The 23866-nt window shown below is 34.5% G+C and overlaps 1 protein-coding gene across 1 annotated transcript in view; it reads right to left on the bottom strand.

Annotated features, from left to right (window-relative positions):
* LOC124366905 (activated Cdc42 kinase Ack) overlaps positions 1 to 23866 on the bottom strand; it is a 90211-nt gene that overhangs the window by 19763 nt on the left and 46582 nt on the right. The window contains 8 exon segments of the mRNA XM_046823504.1: positions 1748 to 1821; positions 1823 to 1964; positions 3008 to 3228; positions 8039 to 8263; positions 13484 to 13561; positions 15985 to 16207; positions 19579 to 19770; positions 23516 to 23763. Coding sequence (XP_046679460.1) covers positions 1748 to 1821; positions 1823 to 1964; positions 3008 to 3228; positions 8039 to 8263; positions 13484 to 13561; positions 15985 to 16207; positions 19579 to 19770; positions 23516 to 23763 — 1403 coding nt within the window.

Raw genomic sequence — 23866 nt, 5'->3', positions numbered from 1 at the left:
TTAGTTTTTAATTAGAAAGCATGAGTTATTGGGTATAATTATTTTAACAAATCTTAAAACTAAACAAACAATGGAAAGTTTGAATTTTTCCCTGAAGTATTTTAAGTTAAATACAATTAACAAACTTTATTGAAATAGTAAATATTGTTCTGTATGGTTTATATTACTAGTGGAATAACTGCATATAAAACAGTTACAATTAAATCAAGTAACTTCTGATTAAATATTTGTATTGAGATAGGGTTAGTGGCATTTTATCAAACACACTTATGGTCTCTAAATTGTGAGACCTTGATCAAATCTTTTGTAATACACTGGACTTTAATAGCTTGGCTAATAGTTCTATTAAATAATTATTTATACATAAACCGCTAAAAAAAAGACACTAACATTTTCTTTTCTTGGCTTTGAAATACTCTTGAATATAAAATATATTTGAAATGGTTACTTTAGAATTATAAATTGGACCAACAACGTGCATAAGACAGTTTTAACTAAATTTTTATGCAAACTTATAATGAAATCTTAAATATAACTTTTGGAAATTGTTAAATTTCTACATTCATTGTTAAATTTTATACATTGATTGTTAGATTTAAAATTTTTTATTTAATTTTATATTTATTGTAGAATTTTATACGTATTGTTGATTTTTATATTTCTTGGGGACTTTTGTAAAATTTTGTACATTTTGTTACAATCTTGTTGCAATTGTTAATGCCTTGTTCTGCCTAGTTTTAATGCAGCTTGCTCTAAAAAAACTAGAAAACTGTCACAAACCACTAAGTTTTATATCATGTTACTGTAAATGCTACTGTTTGATTTTAATTTTATTTAGTTTTTAGAATAGTACATTGTTACATGTACTTTTGACTTGGCCATCTGGTGGCAAATAGACACTGTCAATACTTGTACAAGCTTTACGCCAATAAACATGATTTGATTTGACGAACAGAAATTTTTAGAGCAAACCACAGTTTAAGGATTTCTGTTGAAGACAAACAGGCTAACCATATGAAAACATTTTTGAAACTAATTTAAACAAAATTTGGCAAGTTTTTATAGATTTACTTTACATATATATGGCATATGCACACAAACATACACACCAAATTATGTTTCAGAAAAAAATAATTGTTTTAGAGGTAAGTTTTTGACACGTGCAAACAATTTTACAATAAAGTAGGCTTCCACTATTTCAGCCTTTTGTTGTCAGACCTTAAGTTCAGTTTCAGAAAAGGCAACGATGAATCAAAGCGTAATGAATACAGTACAGTAACCACCAATACTATTGCTTTCCATACAAAAATAGCTATTTATGTACAGCTTCTACTTTGTTCTGTTATAGTAATGATTTTGACTTAATTAACCCATTTAATTTACTGAGCCTGCAATATTATTCTTTGCTTTTTAAATGTTTTATAACAATAATAAGAGTATTTAATTCCCAGCTCAGTTTAATCTGGTTTAACTGACCACTGTGTTGGAATGAAATATCGCAAACTGAAAAAAAGTTATACCAGAATTCAAAACTTACAAAATTTGAATACTGCTGGAAATTTGTTGATTTTCAAATATAGGATCATAATAAGTTCATCACTATTTATGACTGCATTTATGAGAACATGCAAACTAACTGCAGTGGGACCTGCCTGACACTCGCACAGATAAAACAACAAAATTGATTATGCTATCTCGATTATGTTATTATTTGTTGCTAACAAGAGTAGAGTAGCCAGTGCTTTACTCACGCTTAGTTCGCACTGAAGCGACAGGACTGGACTCCGGGATGCCCAGCACATCCGGCGGCTCCATGGGGTTTCCGCAGGTATACCTCGTCTATTTCTGAAGGACTGCCCCATGACTGGCCCCAAGGGTCCCCATGACCCGTGTGGATGAAGGAGTTGCTCAGAGGTTTACTGATATCTGACGGATCCTTACGCCTCATCGGGTCTACCAGACACCTGTCACATCGCACACTTCACTTTTCACTGTTTATTATTGATTAAAATATTTTTTTATCTAGAGGGGTATCACTACCTACTGTTGAGTTTGTTGAATTTATTTGATAGCATTATTTGACAAGAACCATAACTTTAGAGGTTTTCTTTCAAATATTGTTTATTTAACCCTCACATATTAATGTAGAGTATCATTGAGTCTCTAACAAGAATGCTAATATCTTTAACTTGTAAAGAAGCTTGAAATAAAATGTTTTCCCAAATAATTTTACTAACCCATTTTGAGCGAAACGTGCGATACACGTCCTCTGTTCGGAGTCTAGCAATTACTGTGCATTTCGTGCTTTTTCCACTAGAATGCGCTCGGATGATCTCAATTATGTTTGATACTTATTGTTTTCACAATAGTAGCCAACAAATAATATCAGCTGGAATGGTATGGTATCAGCTGTTACTAATATGATCTTCACTTTCAGTTTTGTTTGCAGTAAATGGCCGTCAGTCGCACTTGTTTACAATGGGCGATAGTCTGTGTTCATCAGAACTTGAAAGATTGTTATTGGAAAGTTGCAGTGACAGAGAATATGGTGACGATGATTTGTTTGTCCGCAAATGTTAGTGTATAATACCGAGCCTAGTTTATTTTATTATTTTAGTTCAGTACTTATCTAAATAATTAAATGCATATAGTATTACATAAAAATATATAACGTGTTAAAATACTGCACTTAATAGTACCGCAAGTAAACTGTGTAAGCGCTGCGGCGGGGCGGACGACTGCCTACCTCTGAAAAAAAACTCCGGCCGCTGGATGTCACGCGCGAAGATTTTTGTCACCCGTAATGGGTTAACAATTAAACTATGGAAACATTTGTTAAGATGGTAAATAATGTATACTGTTTAATCTGTCATTTGAGGTTATGTAGCAACTGTATGATAGTTTACAAGAAATCTGAAAAAAAAAGAAACAGTAGAGACCTCTTTTACAATGATAAATTAAGTATATTAGGTAAAGGACTGTACATGAAGTACTCTGGGCAGCTAACCTGGGCAATTTGCCGATGTGGAATGTACGCAGGTTCTGCCCTAGCCACCAGTATAACTCCGGCCGGCCATCCACAATAGCCACCTGGTCCCCAGGCTCCACCTGCAGGCGGTCCTGTTCGTTCAATCGTGTCAGGGCCTTCATCACTGGCGGAGGCCTCTGGCGCAAGAACTCTCGGATAGCTGCGAATGTAGGCCGCTCACTGGGCACCTTACTCCAACACTGGCATAAAACCACAAGGTCACATTAAAACATTGTCAACTAATAAAAATAAGAATAAATCTCACACTACTTTGACCAGAAATAAAAGAAATTTTAGCCTCCACTCTGCAAAGGAAATATCCTAATTTTCATGATTTGGGAGAATCAAATCACAATAAAAGAGTTACTTTCTCCTTACCACATTTTGTCTTTCGAAATTTAAAATCAGGTACATTATATGTACGAGAGCCATTTCTTTTTCGACCTTCGGTAGGATGTATAATTGAAATATTATGATTAATGAAATAATTTTATTACCAAAAGTTACATACAACTTTTCAACGTAATCGCCATTTAGATTGAGGTATTTGTCATACCAGTGAGCAGGCTTGCCAATACCTTCTTCGTAGAACGTTGCTGCTAGTGTCTTAAGATTGGTATTGCCATCATCTTAAAGCTTCTCGCCGGTATGGAACCTCTGTCCTCCCAGCCACTTCTTCAGTTCAGGAAACAGGTGGAAGTCGTTTGGTGCCAGGTCAGAGCTGTTACACGGGACAATAAAAATTGTCCTACTGGCACCCGTCAAGAAGATGTTTCGTTATTGGATGAGCATTACCACCACTGTGAGGATGGCCATTGTCATGGGTGACCACGACCTCAGAAGTGAGCATGATGACTCCAGAAGTGAGCATGACTCCAAAAGTAAGTATGACTCACATTAGCAAAGTAAGTAAAGTTTCACAGTAACCCGCTGCATTTATCAACAGTAACAGTCCCTGGCTGTAAAACTTCCATGAGTAATGCACCTTTTTGAACCCAAAACACAGTCGCCATAATCTTCTTATTGTTGAAGGTTTTGAATTTTGTTGGTTTGATTGATGAGTTTTAATGCATCCATTGTTTTGATTAATCTTTCGTTTCAGGAGTCTCATATAGAGCCCGTGTCTCATCCCCTGTCACAATTGTTTTCAAAAATTCTTCACCATCAGCATCATAACAATTTAAAAAGGATAGAGCTAATAACATTCGACGAGCATTGTGATCATCGGACAGCACCTTTGGAATCCATTGAGCACAAAGTATTTTGTAACCCAAGTATTCCGTTACAAGAGTGTACAGGGCTGATACTAAAATTTCAAGGAATTGATCAGACAACTTTTATTGTCTTGAACCGTTCAATCAACTCGTTTTCTTTCACAGCAGACTTCCGTGCTTGGCCCCCATCATCATGAACATCAACTCGCCCATCTTTAAATTTCCTACAACACACACACTCTACATCGTCACTCATTAAGTTTTCATTGTATAATCAGGCCATTCTTCTATTAATTTCTGCTACACTAGTCCTGTTTGCAAAAACCGTATTACACTACGCAGTTCACACTTGGTGGGAGAGTAGATTGCCACAGCCATGTTTCCGTATCGCCAGATCAACTCACAAAAGGGTCAGGCTCTTGGGAGGGGCTGAGGTTACAGTACAGGGAATGTGCAAACATACGCCGTGCAGCTTAACCCTTTGACTGGAGGGATTTTCCTAAGTAAGAGTGCCCTAAAATGTAAGTTTTTTTTATTTGTGATTTGGGTTTTTTTAGGTGATTTGGGTTTACTACAGTAGATATGTTATGAAAACACTCAATTAAACGTTTTTGAAGTTTTTTTTTTTGTATTTATACAGAAATTAATCTAATTATGCACAAAGTTATTATATTTACAAAAAATTAGAATAAAATAAAATATTCAGCATTTTCTCATACTAAGGTATACAGGTTAGTAACAGTACACAAGTCTTCTCACAAATCTTTGATGGTATAAAAGGCGAGAAAACAGTCAGTCACACAAAGCAGAACGTCACAATCCCGACACATCATGTCCCGGCACCGCGCCGCTGCTCTATCTGCACACGTGGCATGCTCTGTTCGGCTTGTCCTTATCTGTAGCAGGGATGGTGGCGGGAAAATGCCAAGTAAGTGTCAGGGGAGCATCTTAGCCAAAAATTCTTCTGTAAGTCTTTCTTGTACCATTTTACGTAATTACACAAACAGCCACGTTTATTTACTCACAGAAACACAACAAAACGTTTACAATCAAGGTAACCGGTAACGTAAAATTGAGGTTATAACCTGTATTCACTACACAAACAAACATAGAATCAGCTGATTGAACACCGTTATATGGCCTGAATACCGTCAATTGAGTCTGAAAGAAATAAATAAAACAACAACTGTAATCTAGTTGGAACAACGAAAACTACATGAAACTGTTTCTTATTTATTCCAAGAAAGATCACATTCGTATTCAAGCGAGAGATTATTCATCTCGAAACATTATTATGAAAACTGTTTAGCGCCATAGCGTTTCCCGCACGGCTGTCGGTATTACTGCAGGAGGCACGTAGGGCGCTCCCGAATCTGCTGCGGAATTACTAATCAAAGGGTTAATCTGCTACCGCACGCCTGGCAATTTCAACGCACGAATGGAGGTTGAAAAAAATGGCCCTCGTATGATGTCTATTTAATATCATTAAACACAAGATTACCAACTATACATAAAATAAATATTGAAGGATGCTGGCCACAATGTTGATTTCACTGGCAAACCGAATAGAACTCATAAACAATGCATCTACTACCTTTAAACAAGCAATCTTGTATATATATAATCTGAATCTCGGAAACGGCTCCAACGATTTTCATTAAATTTAGTATGCAGGGGGTTTTGGGGGCGATACATCGATCTAGCTAGGTTTCATGTTTAGAAAACATTGTTTTATCCATGTTTTCAAGCAATGAAAAACTACTACAAAGTCTATATTTTTTTATTTTTTATTATTTCTTTGTTTACATTCTACAGTAAATGATACTTGGAAAATTAAATCTGATGTATCATAAAAAGAGTAGAAAGCCAATCCCCACACCTGATGTTTTATCAGAAATGCCAGAGTAATAATAAAATTTTTGTATAAATTAACAAAGGTTTCAAAACCAAAAGGAAATTTTTTAAGTTGATGAATAATTTCACTCCTTTTAAAATTACATCTATTTATCTATTCATATACTTCTTTCCACATCTACTGCTAAAATCAAATGCCTTCAAACCTTACCTAACATTATACAAGCAGAAAGATCTCATGATTTAGATGTTTAGATGTCTGCAAGATTTGCGGCAGCGTGCGGCACAATGTGTAGCTACCGAAAATGACGAGCAACGAGAACACCAATTAGAAGAATAAAGACATCATAGGGCTTTAGAACTTAATAATTATTTACCAACATGTAAATGTGCCGTTACTGCAGCTGTGCAATATCACGCCTTAGGACCATTTGAAATTTTGTGTACAACCTTTCTGGCAGTGAAACAAAAAATCAGTAACACTACGTTTTGAGATCTGATCTCTTCTTCAGGTAAATAACTAACCTAACACATAATTACAAACTAGGTTAAAATAAACAAATCATACCAGAGCGTTGTGACACACCTCAGTCAGGAATCACAACCACCATGTTGTGTGTCAACTTCAGTAACTCAAAAATATGCACTTAATAAAAACTAAACACAACACTAACTATTACAACTGAACTACAGAATAAGTCATTCTCACAGGTATATTTTTGCACAATCTCAAAGCAGCTAAAGCAATAAAAATTTATAAACAAAAAAAATTGAAAAATGGCAAATAATTTTGGATCCATATTGCTTTTATCCAAATCTTCAAAAATTATTAAAAATAATAATTTTAACTACATTAAATTAAACAGCTCTCTTTTAAGAACCTCTTGACAGAACACCAACACAGCTTCTTAATTATAAGATCTACAACAGTGGTCATAAGTCTTACTCAATGCGTTATGCATCAGTTAGAAGAAAAGAACATGATTTATTGCTATCCAAGCTTAAAATGTCCGAAATTCGTCACATTTATGACGGATGATTAGGTAATTAAGAAAAATATAGAATGGAAAATGCAATTATCATATAAAATCCACTGAGCTTCTGATTAACAGAGGTCCCTCAAGGATCCGTTTTGGACCCAGTACTCTATATATTGTTCTTTATTTGGCCTCCTAATCTTCTCTGTGGGTATGCCTCCACAACAATGCAAGCTTACAACACTACTCTGATGGTTACAGAAAAGCAATCTGACGATCTAAGACCTTCCTACAGTAAATGTAGCCCAACAATACTGCCTTAACAACTAGCCACTAAGATCTGTCTAGTAGAGTAAAGAATATAATTTTGTGAACAACAGTGTTTGAGGTGGAAGAAGAACTAAAGTACTTAGGAATTATTCTAGCTACTTGGTGTATCACCCTATTTCCAATCATAATCAGTGAGGCTATAAAAAAGAAAATGACTACTACAAACAAAGTCCTCCATTCTTTGTTTGAAGTTTATTTTTGACGATGAAAGGATTGTGAAGGAAACAGGATTTTTCCAGACATTTGCCATCGTTTAGTGAAACAAAAAATCAGTAACACTACGTTTTGAGATCTGATCTCTTCTTCAGGTAAATAACTAACCTAACACATAATTACAAACTAGGTTAAAATAAACAAACCATACCAGAGCGTTGTGACACACCTAAGTCAGGAATCACAACCACCATGTTGTGTGTCAACTTCAGTAACTCAAAAATATGCACTTAATAAAAACTAAACACAACACTAACTATTACAACTGAACTACAGAATACAGGTCACAATAGGTCTTCATTCGTCGACCAACCACCCATGACAAACTTAGTGTTACTGATTTTTTGTTTCACTGTACGATGGCAAATATCCGGAAAAATCCTGTTTCCTTCAAAATCCTTCATGTCAAGACTTTAACTGACCTGCATCATCAGCTGATAGAATTCCGGGGGACAGGCGTCGGGTTGGTGGAGGCGCTCTCCCTCTCTGTCTATCTTACGCAGGATTTGGGCGCCATTGAGGCCAAGCCACGGCTCCTCGCCAAACGTAAACATCTCCCACAGAGTAACTCCAAACATCCAAGCATCACTGGCATGGCTGAACATGCGCGCCTTCAGTGATTCTGGGGCACACCATGGGAACGGAACCTGGAACAACACTCTCCATCATAAAATAGAATACTATTGTACTATTCATTCTTATCATGCAATTTTTCCTCCATTAGCAAATTTCAGAGAGAAATTAAGTTACTTTAGTTTACCTTATGTTATTCAAGTTCAGTTCTGAGCCAAAAATATTAACCTTCCAACTGATGACCGATGGCACAGATGATCATCAATACCGCTTGTGAACTGATAAATACGGCACAGCCGTTGGTCAACTTACTGCTATTATTATGCGAAAACCATTTAAGTTATAAAGACATAACTTGCATCAGTTGAATCCTCTACTCATAAATACCAATTCATTTAATATAGTTTATATTCGTAATATTATTCGTTGTCAGCTGACATCGATCGAAATGCCGCACGACATACAGCTAATTATAATGGAAAAGACATTTTTTGTATACTTCCACATAAAATTTATTAAAACATCAGAAAAATTTTGTAGGATAAATTATAAATTTAACATCCGCACTGTTTTTAAGTCCCAAAATAATATAAGAAGTTACTTAACAAAATTAAAACCGAAAAACAAACATCATGAAACCAAGAATGTGATATATAAAATTGACTGTGGTTGCAACAAGACGTATATTGGCCAAACATCAAGACCTGTGGAAATTAGGGTAAAAGAACATATTTATAATTATAAAAAAGAAAACATTGAAAAATCTAAATTAGTTGAACATGCAGTAAAGGAAAATCATCATATAAATTTTGAATCGTCTAGGTGTAGTGTTTAAAGAATCTTCCTGGACTAAAAGAAATAAAATTGAAAGTGCGTGTATGACAGTTTTAAAAGATTTAAAAGTATTTCCCAACCTTCCGTAAATTTCAGTGATATTTTTATACCATTAGTGAAAAAAGAAATCCATTCCAAAATTATGAATTGCAAACCATATTTTTCTACATAATTCTTTTATAATTTATTAGTTTTTGATCTTTAAAGTTAGTTTTAAATTTTATTCTATTTTATCATATGTTTATTCTATTTTACACATATGTTTTTTTCTGTAAACAATGTCAAACTGATGATGCCTTAACCGGCGAAAGCGCTATTTTAATAAATTTTATGTGGAAGTACACAAAAAATGTCTTTTCCTTTAAAACCAACTTACTTCCACCAAGGATACAAAGCAGAAAATAAAGCTGATTAGCTATGCAGCTGGTGACGTGCTGCACGGCCTTAACGATCTTTGTCGCTACTGTTGCTAAGTTATTATGTAAGCTAGTTGTTTATAATTCAGGTAGTCTGGAAGATCATAAAGTGGTGGATTGTGAGTTTGGTTGTGAAAATTGATAGTGACAGTGAAAACAATTCATCATTATCTGATATTCCTCTTGCCCAAAGAATTCATCAAACACAAATATGGATACGTGTAATACCAAAAAAAGTTGTACATACTTTACATTTTTATCAAAAACTTTTTTGTATTGTAAATATGTGTATATATGTTATAATTATTTTGTTCACTACAAAACTGTGTATATTTTGTACATTTACATTATCTTACTATCTCATCAAGTCATGTGAAAGTTACATGAAAAAAATTCCAGTAATTGCAAATTTGTATTATTTTACATTTTCTCTGATTTCTAACAAAAAAGATTATGTATAACAATTTTACTTAGCATTTAGCACATATTTCTTAAAAATATCCAAAACATATACTGTGCAAAGACAAAATCCAGTTTATAATTCTGGAGTTTCTTATTATCAGTCGGGAGGGTTAATGGAGTTTTGATAGAGAACCAGCAAGACTGAGAAGAAGCACTGGAATTGGCCACACATAAATGTAAATAAACACAATGAACATTTTGGCATCACTAACAAATAACTTCCTCTGACCAGGTGAGAGAAAAGAAAGTCAGCAACTGAAGATCGATTACTCACTTTTGCCCAGTTGTTGTGGTGTCTGCCAATCACTTTTATTTTGTTGGCTTTTGGTCAGACCAGTAGCTGTACCGTGACTTCTTCCCGATCTTACCTACAGCTAGTCATACCACCAGCTAGTTTTGGAAGGAAGCTTCTTGATTTAGTGTATTTCTGGTTATTGAGGCCCTGCACCTTTTTAGTTAGTACACCATGAAGTCCAGGGAACTCTTTTGCCTTCCAGACTCCGTAGGGTGAAAATCGATTATTAAAAAGTATGGCTGGACGAATATTATCAAAGTTTGCCCCACTCCCTTAACATCCCACACAGTGTTAATTGTTTGTGTAAATTAATTATTTAGGCTCCCAGGACTCTTCAAAATTCAGTGCAAAACAGAAATAACCCCTGCGATGAAATAAAGTAACTCAATTAAGGTGAGGTTGGCAGTGATCGGTAAGACCTAGATCTAAGAACCACACCAACAATGGGATGTGTGGGATGGATATCAAACCCAGCGTGGATCTCAAATTGTGTGTGGATCTCAAACCCTGTGCGGATCTCAAATCTGGTGATCATATTGTTCCTTTCATACACTGGAAAACCTTGAAAACCCCTAGTAATGACTCTCTGAGGCTGTGAATGTGGAGACAGCCAAATTTACAGCATGTGTAAGGTAGAACCAATCTCAAACACTGGTTATCCCCTCCTTATATTGCCAACTTTGTGTCGTGCAGATCACTCTATGTGTGTCAACGTTCTTTTTACATCAATAGCAATTTAATTTATGGCAAAAACGGTTCAAACACATTTGCAACGGGAGTTGAACCTGGATTCTATCAATTGGAGCCCCAGTCTTACCCGTATGCTACGTTGGAAGTCAATGTCTGGAAAAGATATCTTGGTGGATCTCGTAATGATGATATATGGAATCTCTCTAAGTTAAACCACTTGGAATGAGACACTGCTATCTTGGTTAGAAAAAAATCAATGTGATGAGCATTACTAAACTAAACAGCTATTTTGGGATCCATTTATAAAGCCTATACAACTTATACAATATTAAATTAATTCCAAATTCATTTCTATCTATATTTGATTTAATTAACTATATTCTAAAAAATCCAAAATTTTAAAAATTTAACCACAAAATTTATTCATACAATACAAGAACTAAAAACAATGCTCTAATTGGTTATCACACCGCCTCAGTACAACCTTAAACAGTCACATGGTGACATCGCTGAAAATCTATAATTTTTTAGAACCTCTCGCAAATAAGTATCCACATAAAACCTCCACTAAGCTTTTTTATAGTTGGCTTTTGAAACACCCTTTCTATAGTTTAGACGAGTTTTTAGAATTAAAAAACACTACATTTTAGATATAAAATAATTTTTAAATGTAAATTTTGACAATTGTTTATTTACTGTTTAATTTATATATCTAGGCCTAGTTTATTTTAAATTAACCTTCACTGACTAATTTATGTTACTAAAGCACTGTTTTTTTTTCTTTTTTTAATGTTAGTTTAAGTTTAAATTATTTTGATGAAATTGTTTTATTTTGACCATGCCCTAGGCTGCAATATGACATTGTCAATGATTGTAAGAATTTGAACGACAAATAAAGATTTATTTATTTATTTTATTTATCCTATCATTCCTATTTTCATTTAGTGATAATTGTAAAACACAATTAATTCAAGAATACATTTTATTTCCAATGACCTCTTCTGAGGGACAACATTATCTTACATATTGCTGGGGCATTCAGTCAAGAAAAAAGAGGCTTGACTTACTTTCACATATACCATTCTTAACCTCTGGGTAATTTTTTTTTTTTGGGTGAAAAACACTTGGGTAAACCGACCCCTACTCGTTTTCCGGTAGTGCCAGAAAATATGCTATACAAACATTGTATAACGTTTGTATAGCATACGAAATAATGTATAGCATTCGTTTGACCATACGAAAAGAAAGAATAAAAACTAAACTTATCAAAGTTGGGCAAGTTTATTCTACATCAATTTGTACTGTACCGAGTTCTACTATTTGATACACTCATGTTCAATAAATATTGTTAGATAAATGATTAATACATCGAATTGATACATTTCATTGTAAAATAATAAAATAGGAAACAAATAAATCAGACTTTTTAGCAATAACAATAATTTTACTAACAAAATGTCAGAGGAGGTACCAGAGTCAGTGCTAAGAACTGAAGATGCTGAAACTCCAAATCATCACGCTCAAGCGAGAACCATGTCACAGACAAGATGAGACAAACCTGCTTCTCAGGCACCAGCAAACCTATTGCAATGGTGTGACTGTTGGCCATTAAATGGACTCCAACTTCTGCCATTACTTTTCCAGAGCAAGAGAAATTTTCCAGTCCTTTGTTACAACATTACTGACCTCATTCAGTGTTCTGCCCATATCTTGTTCTATACTTTGCATACAAAAGATTAGCAAAACAATAACACACCCTTAATCAACTAATAATTATCAATTATCAATTTAATAATGTAAAACGATTGTTCAAGAAATCACCATTAGTAAACACAATTAAATCTTTGGTCCGACCTTGAATAGTCTGATCTACTAACATACCACTGGGAGTGCCGATGGCCGAGCGATCTAAGTCGTTGTTGGACTTTGGGTCTGAGTTAGATATAGCGCTGGTTCAAATCCTGTCTGTGACCGTTGCACTTTTTATCAGTACTATCGACTTGTACTGTATCGACTCTCCCCTTTATTCTGTTTGATAAGATCCTCGCACAGGCCAGTGGCCCATGAGGACGGACAGAATGAGGTTTAAAAGAGGATCGGTCTCTCCTTTTAAAAAAACACAAATAGACATGGCAATTCTTTTAAATTGCACAAATCTCAGGTGACATAAGTGAAGATCATGTGTGAGGCATTTTGTGCAAAGACAGGATAACAAACCTCAGCAGATTATAAGTCTAAGCTTTGAAACCCTTCTATAAATGCATGAACGATCACAGACGAGTGACTCCAAGGTTATCAACACTAACAAACCCATTTCTGTTAACTGTATTCTTACCACAAAAACTTTGACAAATGTTCTAATACTATTATGTGTTTTAACATTGGTGCTGATCGTGTTTATGTGTTGTGTGACTTCCAGCGTTTCGTTGACATACAATCTTGCTGGTTTCCTATGAAACTGTCTCGAGCTACTATGAAAATACTTTTTAAAAGATACAGAAAAACATCAATGTTTGAATGCTATTAATTTACAACTAGTTCGAGTGCTATCACATTAAACAGTAGCTATCAGTATCACATTAAACAAGTATCATTACCTTGCTATGTTCTGTCATCACATAGCAATCTTCTGCTTGAGGTAATGCTCGCATCAGGCCAAAATCTCCAATCTTTATCTGGAAAAGTTATAACACAAAGTTAATTTATCTATAGCATAAATTAATCTATCAAACACCTTTTAGAGATTTAGTACCGTATTTTATTCATAACAATTACAATAAAAAGTCTGTTTCTATTTTCTTGTTTTGGAAGCTTAAAATTGGAACAATCATGAAAATTATAGTTTTTGTCTCAAAACAGTTCACAAATTTCATGTATTATACAATAAAAAATAAAAAACATACACACGTATGTGGGGTAATAATTTACAATTATTTCTGTTAGAAAAGAATGTTTTTCAAACTTTTCTTCTAAAAGCTTACAAGATTTAAAAATTTTAGAAAATAACAAAACTTTTGCACAATATTGCTGTGATTATGGTCTTAACAAATATGTCAATGTTTACTGAATACTTAAGTTTAACTGTAAAATTAGCGGAAAGTAAGAAATTACTGAAATTATTTCTTATCATATTATATGCAGTAGGTTTACGTCAAAGCCGATGACACATCATGCTTATCAGGGGACAGAGACACACACACTGCACTAGCATATTTTCTTTTGTTTCAATATAGATATGTTGTACATCATTTCTAGGGTGTTCAATTTTATATGAATTAAATATGTAAGAACTTATAGGAAATAATTTCTAGATAAAAATATTAACTGTTTTCAAATTGGTTACTACAATCTAAAATCCTATAAATGTATAAAAATGTTAAAAAATATGTTGTATGTCGTGTGATGTCGGTTTTTTAATTGTAATCTTGAATAATTATCTTCTCTGGACTTATCTCGAACTGAAGATGAAAGTTTTTTATTGGCAAAATACATGTGGAAATCAGGAATGACGGTGGCAATACATTCAACTCAATACTCGCCGACACCGCATCCTTTTGGGAGGCAGAATACAATAACCGTTCATCGTAATGGCGTGTAAAGTTCTGTTCTTTTGAATACTATAATTTATTTTGGTCCCAATAAGGAAAATTCGTCTAAAAATACTGGCCTTCCGAGAAGCAGTGACTGGCACGTAGTCTGATCATAGAGGAAGCAGACATTGCATGTATTACAGAGCTTTTGATAGCGTGCATCATCCAGAATTAATATTGTCTCTTAATAATTTAGGAATTCAAAATAAAGAACTGTCATGATTCAGATCATATTTAACAGAGCGAAAGCAATATGTTGAAGTAGAGCACACATCTCCACAATTAGAATCAAGTAAATATTGTTACATTAGGATATTCAAATCTGTAATACAAACCATAAAGTATGGAGTACCACAAGGGTCAATTTTGGGTCAATTTTGGGATATATTGTTTTTGTGTTACATGAATGGAATGCCCAAAATAGTCCCTCAAAATTGTTAATTTGTCAGTTTGCGGATGATACTAATATTACAGTATCTGGTAGTTCAGAAGAAGACTACCAGCAAATATCTTCTCACATCAGCATAAATTTGGTAAAACAATATTTAGATGGCAAAAAATTACTTTAAAATTCCACCAAATCCAATTTTATTTCTTTTTCTACAAGACAAACCACAACTAAAATTAATATTGGCATCAATGTAAACAAAGAGGAAGTAAGCCGAGTTGAATACACAAAATTTTTAGGATTTTTAATTGATGAAAACCTTTCCTAAAATCGACATGTTGACCATATTATTAATAAAATGTCTTCTGGTATTTATGCACTAAGACAATTGTCAAGGGTTTGTAGTTTACAAACTTTAATAAATACATATATTTTTCTGTAGTGCATTCACACTTATCATATGGAGCAAGGATATACGACGCAACAACAAAAAGAGAATCTGGATAAGTTACTAGTCCAACAAATGAGAGCTCTACGGTTATCCTTAGTCTTAAAAAGACTGACTCCATTAAGAAATTATTTACAGAAAATGGAATTTTAACGGTATACAGTTTATACATATTTATGAAACAGTTCTTTAAGCAAAACACTCAATTCACTCAATTAACTAGAATTTATTAAATTCTAGTTAATAGTCATCAATACAACACAAGGCATAACAGAAATGTTCCCACAACATAATCTTGAATTTTTCAAAAAGAAAACTGATTTTACGGGACATAAGTTCTATAAAAACCTACCAAGAGTGATAAGTAAAGAACAAAACAAAGACATAGAATAAACAATTGAAAAGTCAAATACTATTTACAAAACCATTGTATTTCGTCACTTTGGTTATTGATTTAGATTTTTTATCGTGAAAATTCTATTTAAATATGTCATTTAATAAATGAAAAAGTTTGTTATAAAACTCCCAATATATTGGAAGTTTGCCGTATTCCCTACTATTATCAACTTCCGATATATTAGAAGTTGGTCTCCAAAGGGTTAATACTTTTATAGTGAAACATTTTTTAGTAATACATGGTACCTGATAAGGTAACAATAAATTGACACTCACCTTATCGACAGAGGCCAGTAGGACATTGCGACAGGCGAGGTCTCGATGTATGTACCTCTTGGACTCCAGGTACATCATACCTGTGGCCACCTGCACTGCGTAGTCCCAGAGTGTGGTGATAGGCATGTGACCACATTGCTTACGTAGGTACTCTATCAGAGAGCCCAGGTTGGCCAACTCGGTCACCATCATCATGGGCTGTGTCAGCACCACACCGTACAGTCTGTGAACAATTAAATATACACACTTCACAACTGTAATTCTATAATATGATATAAGATTAATAGGCTCCCCAACTAACCAACTGTACTCTTCAGGATTATTGGAAATTAATAAATTCACTAAACCAATCAATGGTTTATAATAATCACAGTAGCAGGATGTGAACTGAAGGCAGATCGTTACTGGAACCTACACTGCGACTCAGATTTACAATCTCATTACCATCCTGACAATAGCTATATGCTATATCCTGCCTCTTCCAAAATTAAAAAATTCCTCTAAAAGGGAAAAATTGTGTGGATTTAGAATATTAATTTTTCTAATATTAAATTAATATTGGAAAATGTGCACCCGTTTACTACAAGTACAAAAAAAGCTTCAGGCATGTTTCCGGAAATGAGTGGGGCATTGTATGGTGGTAGTGGCTTTTGGAGAGAGTGCTTTGAAGAGAAATGAAGGGGGGGGTTGCCACAGAGTAACGCTTGTAATTTTTGTCGGACAAACTTTGTACACATCAGCGTCCAACATAGAATGCGTCCAAAAATACCCTTCAAAATATTGAATATAATGTATGTATTCAATACCATCCAAAAAAATTTTCTTATAAAAATAAACATCTTTTAGACTTTGAAATTAAATTTTACACACAAAGGAGTACTTAGGGGATGGAATTAGGGACATAGAATCATTTTATTGATTTCAGTATTTTAACGTTTCAGCCAATTATGTATGTTAAAGACCATTATGTAGAATTTAATTTAAGAAGTAGTAAACATATATACAACACCAGAAATAAAAATTTTATTGATGAACAATTTATACTCTAAGTAAGACGAAAAGAAGTTACATTCGTACTGGCATAAAGCTTTTTAACAAATTACCTTTAAATGTAGTCTTTGTCTGTAAATGGTTTTAAATTAGTTCTTAAGAAATGGTTTAAAAAAAAAAGCATTTTATACTTTAGACGAATTCTACAATGTTTCATTAGATGACATAATATTTTAGGTGCAATATTTGTATATCATAAATAATACTTATATTTTGTTATTTTTTATTATTTTTCATATTTGTTGATTGTTAATTTTATTAATTGCTATGTTTGTTAATTGATATATTTTATCATTGTCATATTTTGTTTTGTTATATTTAGATTAAAACAAATTTGATACACAACAAATTATCATACAACATCAAACTGACACTAAAGTAAAATGTTTACTATTTCATTTATGTCATTGTGCAACCATTTAATTGACTTATGTGACAAAGCCTATTGTAACTTAAATGTTATTTAACGGCAATAAACGAATTGAATTGAATACTTGCCTTTGTAATTGTTAGTATGGTATTACAAAAAAATAATAATTCTTGAGTTCAACAACAATGAAATAGTAATTACTCACACTATGACATCCATACCACAGGAGGTGAAATTAAATTCCACAACTTGTATTATGGTGTATAACATGACAGTTGTGATTGCATTATAGAAGGTGATCCAAAAACTACATGCATAATAAAACTCCTAACAAATCTTTACTAATGCTACTAGTACTGGATAATCAAAGCTGACGTTAGCTTAACACCTGTTTGTACACAACAGCTGTTTGCAATCTGTGTTTGCACTAATGAAGTGTTAAGAACTGCTTCAACATATTGTTTGAGAGCTTTTTAAAAGGTCGTAACAAAAGTACTATTACATAAGAAAGAGTACAATAATAAAAGCTTTTTATCAACATATAAAATACAATTTGTAAAATTATTTATCTATAAACGAGTTTTAAGGCAAAAGGTACAAAAACAAAAAACATGTTTTAGCAATCTGTAATAACTGCCAATCAGCTGTCCTCTGTCAATAGACCAGTTCCATTGCACTTACTTGAAGATTTTGTGGATTCAAGATTATGCTATGACACAGTTGTGATATTCTTAAAACCATGACATTCCAAATCTTTAAATTTGTTTATGATTTTTTTGTAATAAAACAATTTGAAAATATTGGTATTGGAATCAAACAAAAAACTGTCGTAACAAGAATCCTTGATACCGAGTTGTATCAAGATTGAGGAAATCTGGTATTGAGTATCGTAATCGACCTGTCTATAATATAAACCATTTCATTGGTACTTTATTTTTACTATTGAGTACTATTTATGTTAGTATTTGTCTAAACCATGAGCTATCCTCAAAAAAAAAAAAAAAAAAAAAAAAAAAAAAGGGATTATGAAAACCTTTTCAAAATTGCTCTGACTAAATTAACATTTAACACTTTTAAAGTAGGCCACATTATGAAACTCATTACTTAAGTTGCTTTCATAGATCTCTCAATAGCTTATGATATACAGGAAGGATATTTAGTTTTATGGATCCCTATCTTATGGAAGTGCTGAAGTTTTGGAAAATCCCAGTCTATTCTCCGAGCATGCAGGTTATTCCTCAAAATAAAACATTATATTTTTTACTCTTATACAAAGAATACAATCAGTAATTAATATTAAACCTCTTAACACTTATTTTTTTGTACTTATATTCCAAACAGCTTTTTATGATAGTTGTAAATGAAGCCACTTGTATATAGGTTGTGGCTTGAGCCTTAAGTATGTACCTGATAAGCTGAGGATTATCCAGCAGATACATGGCCTGCAACGCCCTTGACGAAGTCTTTCAGCATGGCTGGATGTGCTACTCTATCGGACTTGAACCTCGAGAACGTACCTGATGAGTTGAGGATGATCCAGCTGGTGCATGGCCTGCACCTCCTTGACGAAGTCTTTCAGCATGGCTGGATGTGCTACTCTATCGGACTTGAACCTCGAGAACGTACCTGATGAGTTGAGGATGATCCAGCTGGTGCATGGCCTGCACCTCCTTGACGAAGTCTTTCAGCATGGCTGGATGTGTTACTGTATCGGACTTAAACCTCGAGAACGTACCTGATGAGCTGAGGATGATCAAGCTGATGCATGGCCTGCAACGTCCTTGACGAAGTCTTTTAGCATGGCTGGATGTGTTACTGTATCGGACTTAAACCTCGAGAACGTACCTGATGAGCTGAGGATGATCCAGCTGATGCATGGCCTGCACCTCCTTGACGAAGTCTTTCAGCATGGCTGGATGTGTTACTCTATCGGACTTGAACCTCGAGAACGTACCTGATGAGTTGAGGATGATCCAGCTGGTGCATGGCCTGCAACGTCCTTGACGAAGTCTTTCAGCATGGCTGGATGTGTTACTCTATCGGACTTGAACCTCGAGAACGTACCTGATGAGCTGAGGATGATCAAGCTGATGCATGGCCTGCAACGTCCTTGACGAAGTCTTTCAGCATGGCTGGATGTGTTACTCTATCGGACTTGAACCTCGAGAACGTACCTGATGAGTTGAGGATGATCCAGCTGGTGCATGGCCTGCACCTCCTTGACGAAATCTTCCAGAACGCCTGGCTGTGTTAGTGCGTCGGCCTTGAGCACCTTGACCGCCACAGACACTAGCCGACCAGTAGGAGCACTCCATTCGCCTCGCCGCACCACTCCGAATGATCCATCGCCCAGCTTGTTGCCTAGGCTGTAAAGAGCAGAATAATTAATTTTATATTCCAAAAGGGCATTCATGAAAATGAAAAAGCAGATATCATTGCCAAAATATGTACAGAGTCCTGTATGGTGGAACCAGAGCCGGGTTTCTCCTACAGCAAAGCTCTCGTGAAAGATTGGGGAAAGAGGATTAGATCCTTTAACTGGAATAGGGCCTCAAGGATTAAGACAAAAGAATTAACAAACAAAATGACAAAGGTATTAGTGAACCAGTGTTTTAACCGTCCCCCAACTGAGACAGTAGCACTGGGAACGACACTATCCCGATCGTAACAGGATTATGAACCGGAAAATATTTTTTAAACGTAGGAAATATCTACATTTTCTGTGCTTCCATCACCACATTGATATCAGAATTGCACTCATAATCACTGTGTAATAACAAAGCAACAACAGAGTCCGACAGTTTTTTACAACCATTACAATCAATCACACAACTAAACAAAAACAAACAACAAACCTAACCTTGCCATGTAGTAGCTGACAATGACAAAAGACTCAAACAAACAGGTGATCAATTCAGTGCTGCCAGTACCAGACGATGAGACCAGCTTGTCGCTCGGCATTCATCCCAGACCGCTCGGTATGAAACCAATTTAAATTTTATCTAAACGTTTTTAATAAAGCTTATTTTCCTTAAAAATACTCTCCTCTTGCTTACTAATTTGTTTAATCATTCATGTAACAGTTCCAATACATTTCTGGAATTTCTTCTTGGAAAGTTACTTGAACTGATTAGTTGCATTTATGTTCACCTGATTAGTAACTGTTTTAAATCACATAAAATATAAAAACTATATTAACAAGACAACATGTTCTATTGACATGTTTAACAACAGAATTATATATTTTGTAAAATAACTCAAATATGCAGTGGGGCACTTATGGAATTATAATTACAGTACTGACACTATTAAACGCACATAAATGCAAATTTTACAAATAAACCTGTATTAAAACTTAATGTAGAAATTTAGTCCTGGTACAAACAGAACTTAAAAATTTCACTGCTACCGTCCGTGATTGGAGATGTGCCAAACTTATTCCAGTATATATCCTTCTTCTTCTTCTATGGGGCGGCCTATTGCCAAGCACTTACGCCTCAAGGGCCTTTAGCGCACCCCGGAAGCACACCATGAGGCCTACCAGTCTATGATTTTAGCAGTTCCATAAACCGCCGAAAACCTATATTGTCCTCCTGGGTAAATTCACCACCCTTAGTTTGCCTCCAGCACTTGAGTTAGAATGTTAACCTTTTCATAGTATGTTGTTAGTAACCTAATATTGTTATATTTGAGTCAGGAGCTAAACAACTTCATTTTCAGTAACTGTGCAATGCATTTCTTTAGTGTTACATTACATTGTGTGTACTCCGTGTGTATTGCAATGGCGGGGTCAAATACAGTTTCTGAGGGTGAAATACAAGCCCTTTTGTTTGCCAGAACCAAGCGATGCAAGTGAATTGTAAATGTGTGGTGGTAGCAGTGTCGGCCATGACAATGACCTTGATGCTGCACAGCTCGATGCGCTGTCCCATGTTATTAAGGAGGCCAAGGGGATGACGGTGTGGTGGGAAAAGTGAGGAAGGGGTGGTATTGTTTAAAGTCTAAATGTAAACAATAATATTGCCATGTGCTGCCGTCTCCGATGATCGGAGACACAATCGATGATGTCATATCTCCTAAGAATTTAATCCCACATTTTTTGTTGCTGTTATTGGAATTATGTCATGATAAGGTATGTTTTTACACAAACAAACTTTTTTGTACCCTGATGAGTTTCAATTTTTTTTCAGCTGTGAATGTATTATAAAGCAAACCTTGACAGGAACGTAAGAAATGGAAGCCATCATATGCCAACCAGCAAACCATATAATTGTCAATTAGGTTATGCTAAACCAATAACCTTCCTACTTCATTGTTTATTTAATAATTTATTTTATTTTATGGCATTTCTATCTGTGAGTACATACAATTTGTTTTTTATGTTATCCAACATTGGTAAGAGAAGTTATACCAGCACCAAAGGGCCTACATTTTTTTTCTTTAAAAATTGTGAAACTTGTGTAACTATTTGGATTTGGTTTAACGTTTTTATTGAAGAAAAAAAGGCAGGACATTCCAGATGTCTCTTTCCAAAATTAGTGTTGCCCAATTTAAATTATATAATTGCTTTTAGAGTTTACCTAGTTTTCAGAAGTAAATATTATGTATTCTTAATTTTGTAAAACCGTCCAATAATATGAGCACAAGTGTAATAAATACATTAACCCCCAATAGTAATCAAACATGGAAACCTACCTATATCTATATATATAAAAATGAATGTTTGTATGTTTGTCCTTTATGGAATCGTGAACTATTCCGATCATACCGATCATGATGAAAATTTGTACGTATATGTATTTTTCCACGGAGAAGGTTTATAAGCTATGCCCATCCCTTTCCCGATTCAGGATTCCGCCCCACTGGTTACAGAAATACCCATAAGAAATGCATTGCAGCAAACATATGGTAACGTCTTTTCAAATTTTTAATCAGCTGTTCTTTGTAAACATATATTACACTTATAGTTTTAAAGCATAGAGTAAGCTTAAGAGAAACGACAAATTTTGTTTAAACTGTTTTTGCAATCACTGTTAAACATAGACTTTACTATCCAGATAATACAATTCAAATTTGACGTAAAAATTCACCTTTAACTGCAATATTTATTTAATATAAACCATGCTCATGCTTGATCAGAAGAGCAATGCAGATATCATAATTACTATCTTACGTTGGCTACAAATATAAAGAATGTTATAAAATCAACCTTAGTTGTTTTTTTTTGACAGAAGTATGGTTCTCAAAACTCCGTGTGTACATATTCTCTCGATCGAGACAACAAAGCAAGCTCAATCGTGGCATCGGAGATATAACTAATTTAATCTAAAATTTATTATAGTAAAAAAAAAAAATTTACTAAGTAATATAAGGACTTCGGTTCTTAAGATTTGCGTGCGAAGCCGTGGGTAACAGCTAGATAGAGGCAGGAATATGGTACATACCTTCATAATACGCCCAAGAGGCTCACGATGGAACGACTATCAATTATCTCAGCAATGTTTAGAATGTGATAGAAAAAGAATAAGTGAATATAGTGTACTGTTTTCAACGGGAAATTGCGTGCGAAGCCGCGGGCAACTTTTGCAAAAAATTATTGAAATGCGCAGCAAAGCGCGCCGGGCCCGCTAGTATATTATATAAAACACCAATAATGTTTTCATAAAGTAAGCAGGTTTGTTTGCCGATTGGATCATTTTTCTGTAAATTAGCTTGTAATTTCTAAAAAACCCGCTTGAATTTTTCATTGTGGGATGTTTTCTGAATTTCTGAAAAAGTTTAGTTTTCTCCAGAAACTAAATCCTTTAGTGATCCAGTTGGTTTTTTTATTTTTTGAGACCTATATTTTATTAAAAAAAAAACACCAGTAATGTTTTCATAAGGTAGAAGCAGTGTTTTCTTTGAAGTTATACCAAACTTACTCTGCATGTTTATTATTATTTCCAGATATAGCTATTTATTAGTAATAAATAAAGTTCCTACAACTGGCAAATGTATATTATTAACTTAACTAATAAAATTCATAGCACTTGAATCTACTACATATTTACTCTTTGGATAACAAAAAATGAGAGAATAAAAAGATTCACACTGCTGTCAACAACCACCTACCTGACGTCCTTCTCTTGTATAAGGCAGGTGAGAGAGAGAGCAGGAGCAGTCGGTTCTGAGCGGGACTTGCCTAGAGTTCCACTAGTCCCACTCTTGGCCGGTATAAGCTTAGTGAGCAGACTACGCCGCCGCTGCGCCGCGCGCTTCTTCTTGATGGCATCCAAGAGCCTCCGTGCACCCGGACCTCCCATCCCGACTCGCTCCAGGTCCTCCACCAGCACATAGTCGAAGTGTGTCAGCCGCGTCACCTTCACATTACACAATTAAAGAAATCTCTCATTGTCAATGAACCTTAAATGAAGTACTGAAATGTAAGATTTTAACAATTTTCTTTTCCTTCCCTAAGATATT

The sequence above is a fragment of the Homalodisca vitripennis genome, chromosome 7, assembly GCF_021130785.1.
Source record: "Homalodisca vitripennis isolate AUS2020 chromosome 7, UT_GWSS_2.1, whole genome shotgun sequence".
Classification (NCBI taxonomy): Eukaryota; Metazoa; Arthropoda; class Insecta; order Hemiptera; family Cicadellidae; genus Homalodisca; species Homalodisca vitripennis.
The sequence above is the reverse complement of the archived record's forward strand: the minus strand, read 5'-3'. Positions and strand labels throughout refer to the sequence as shown.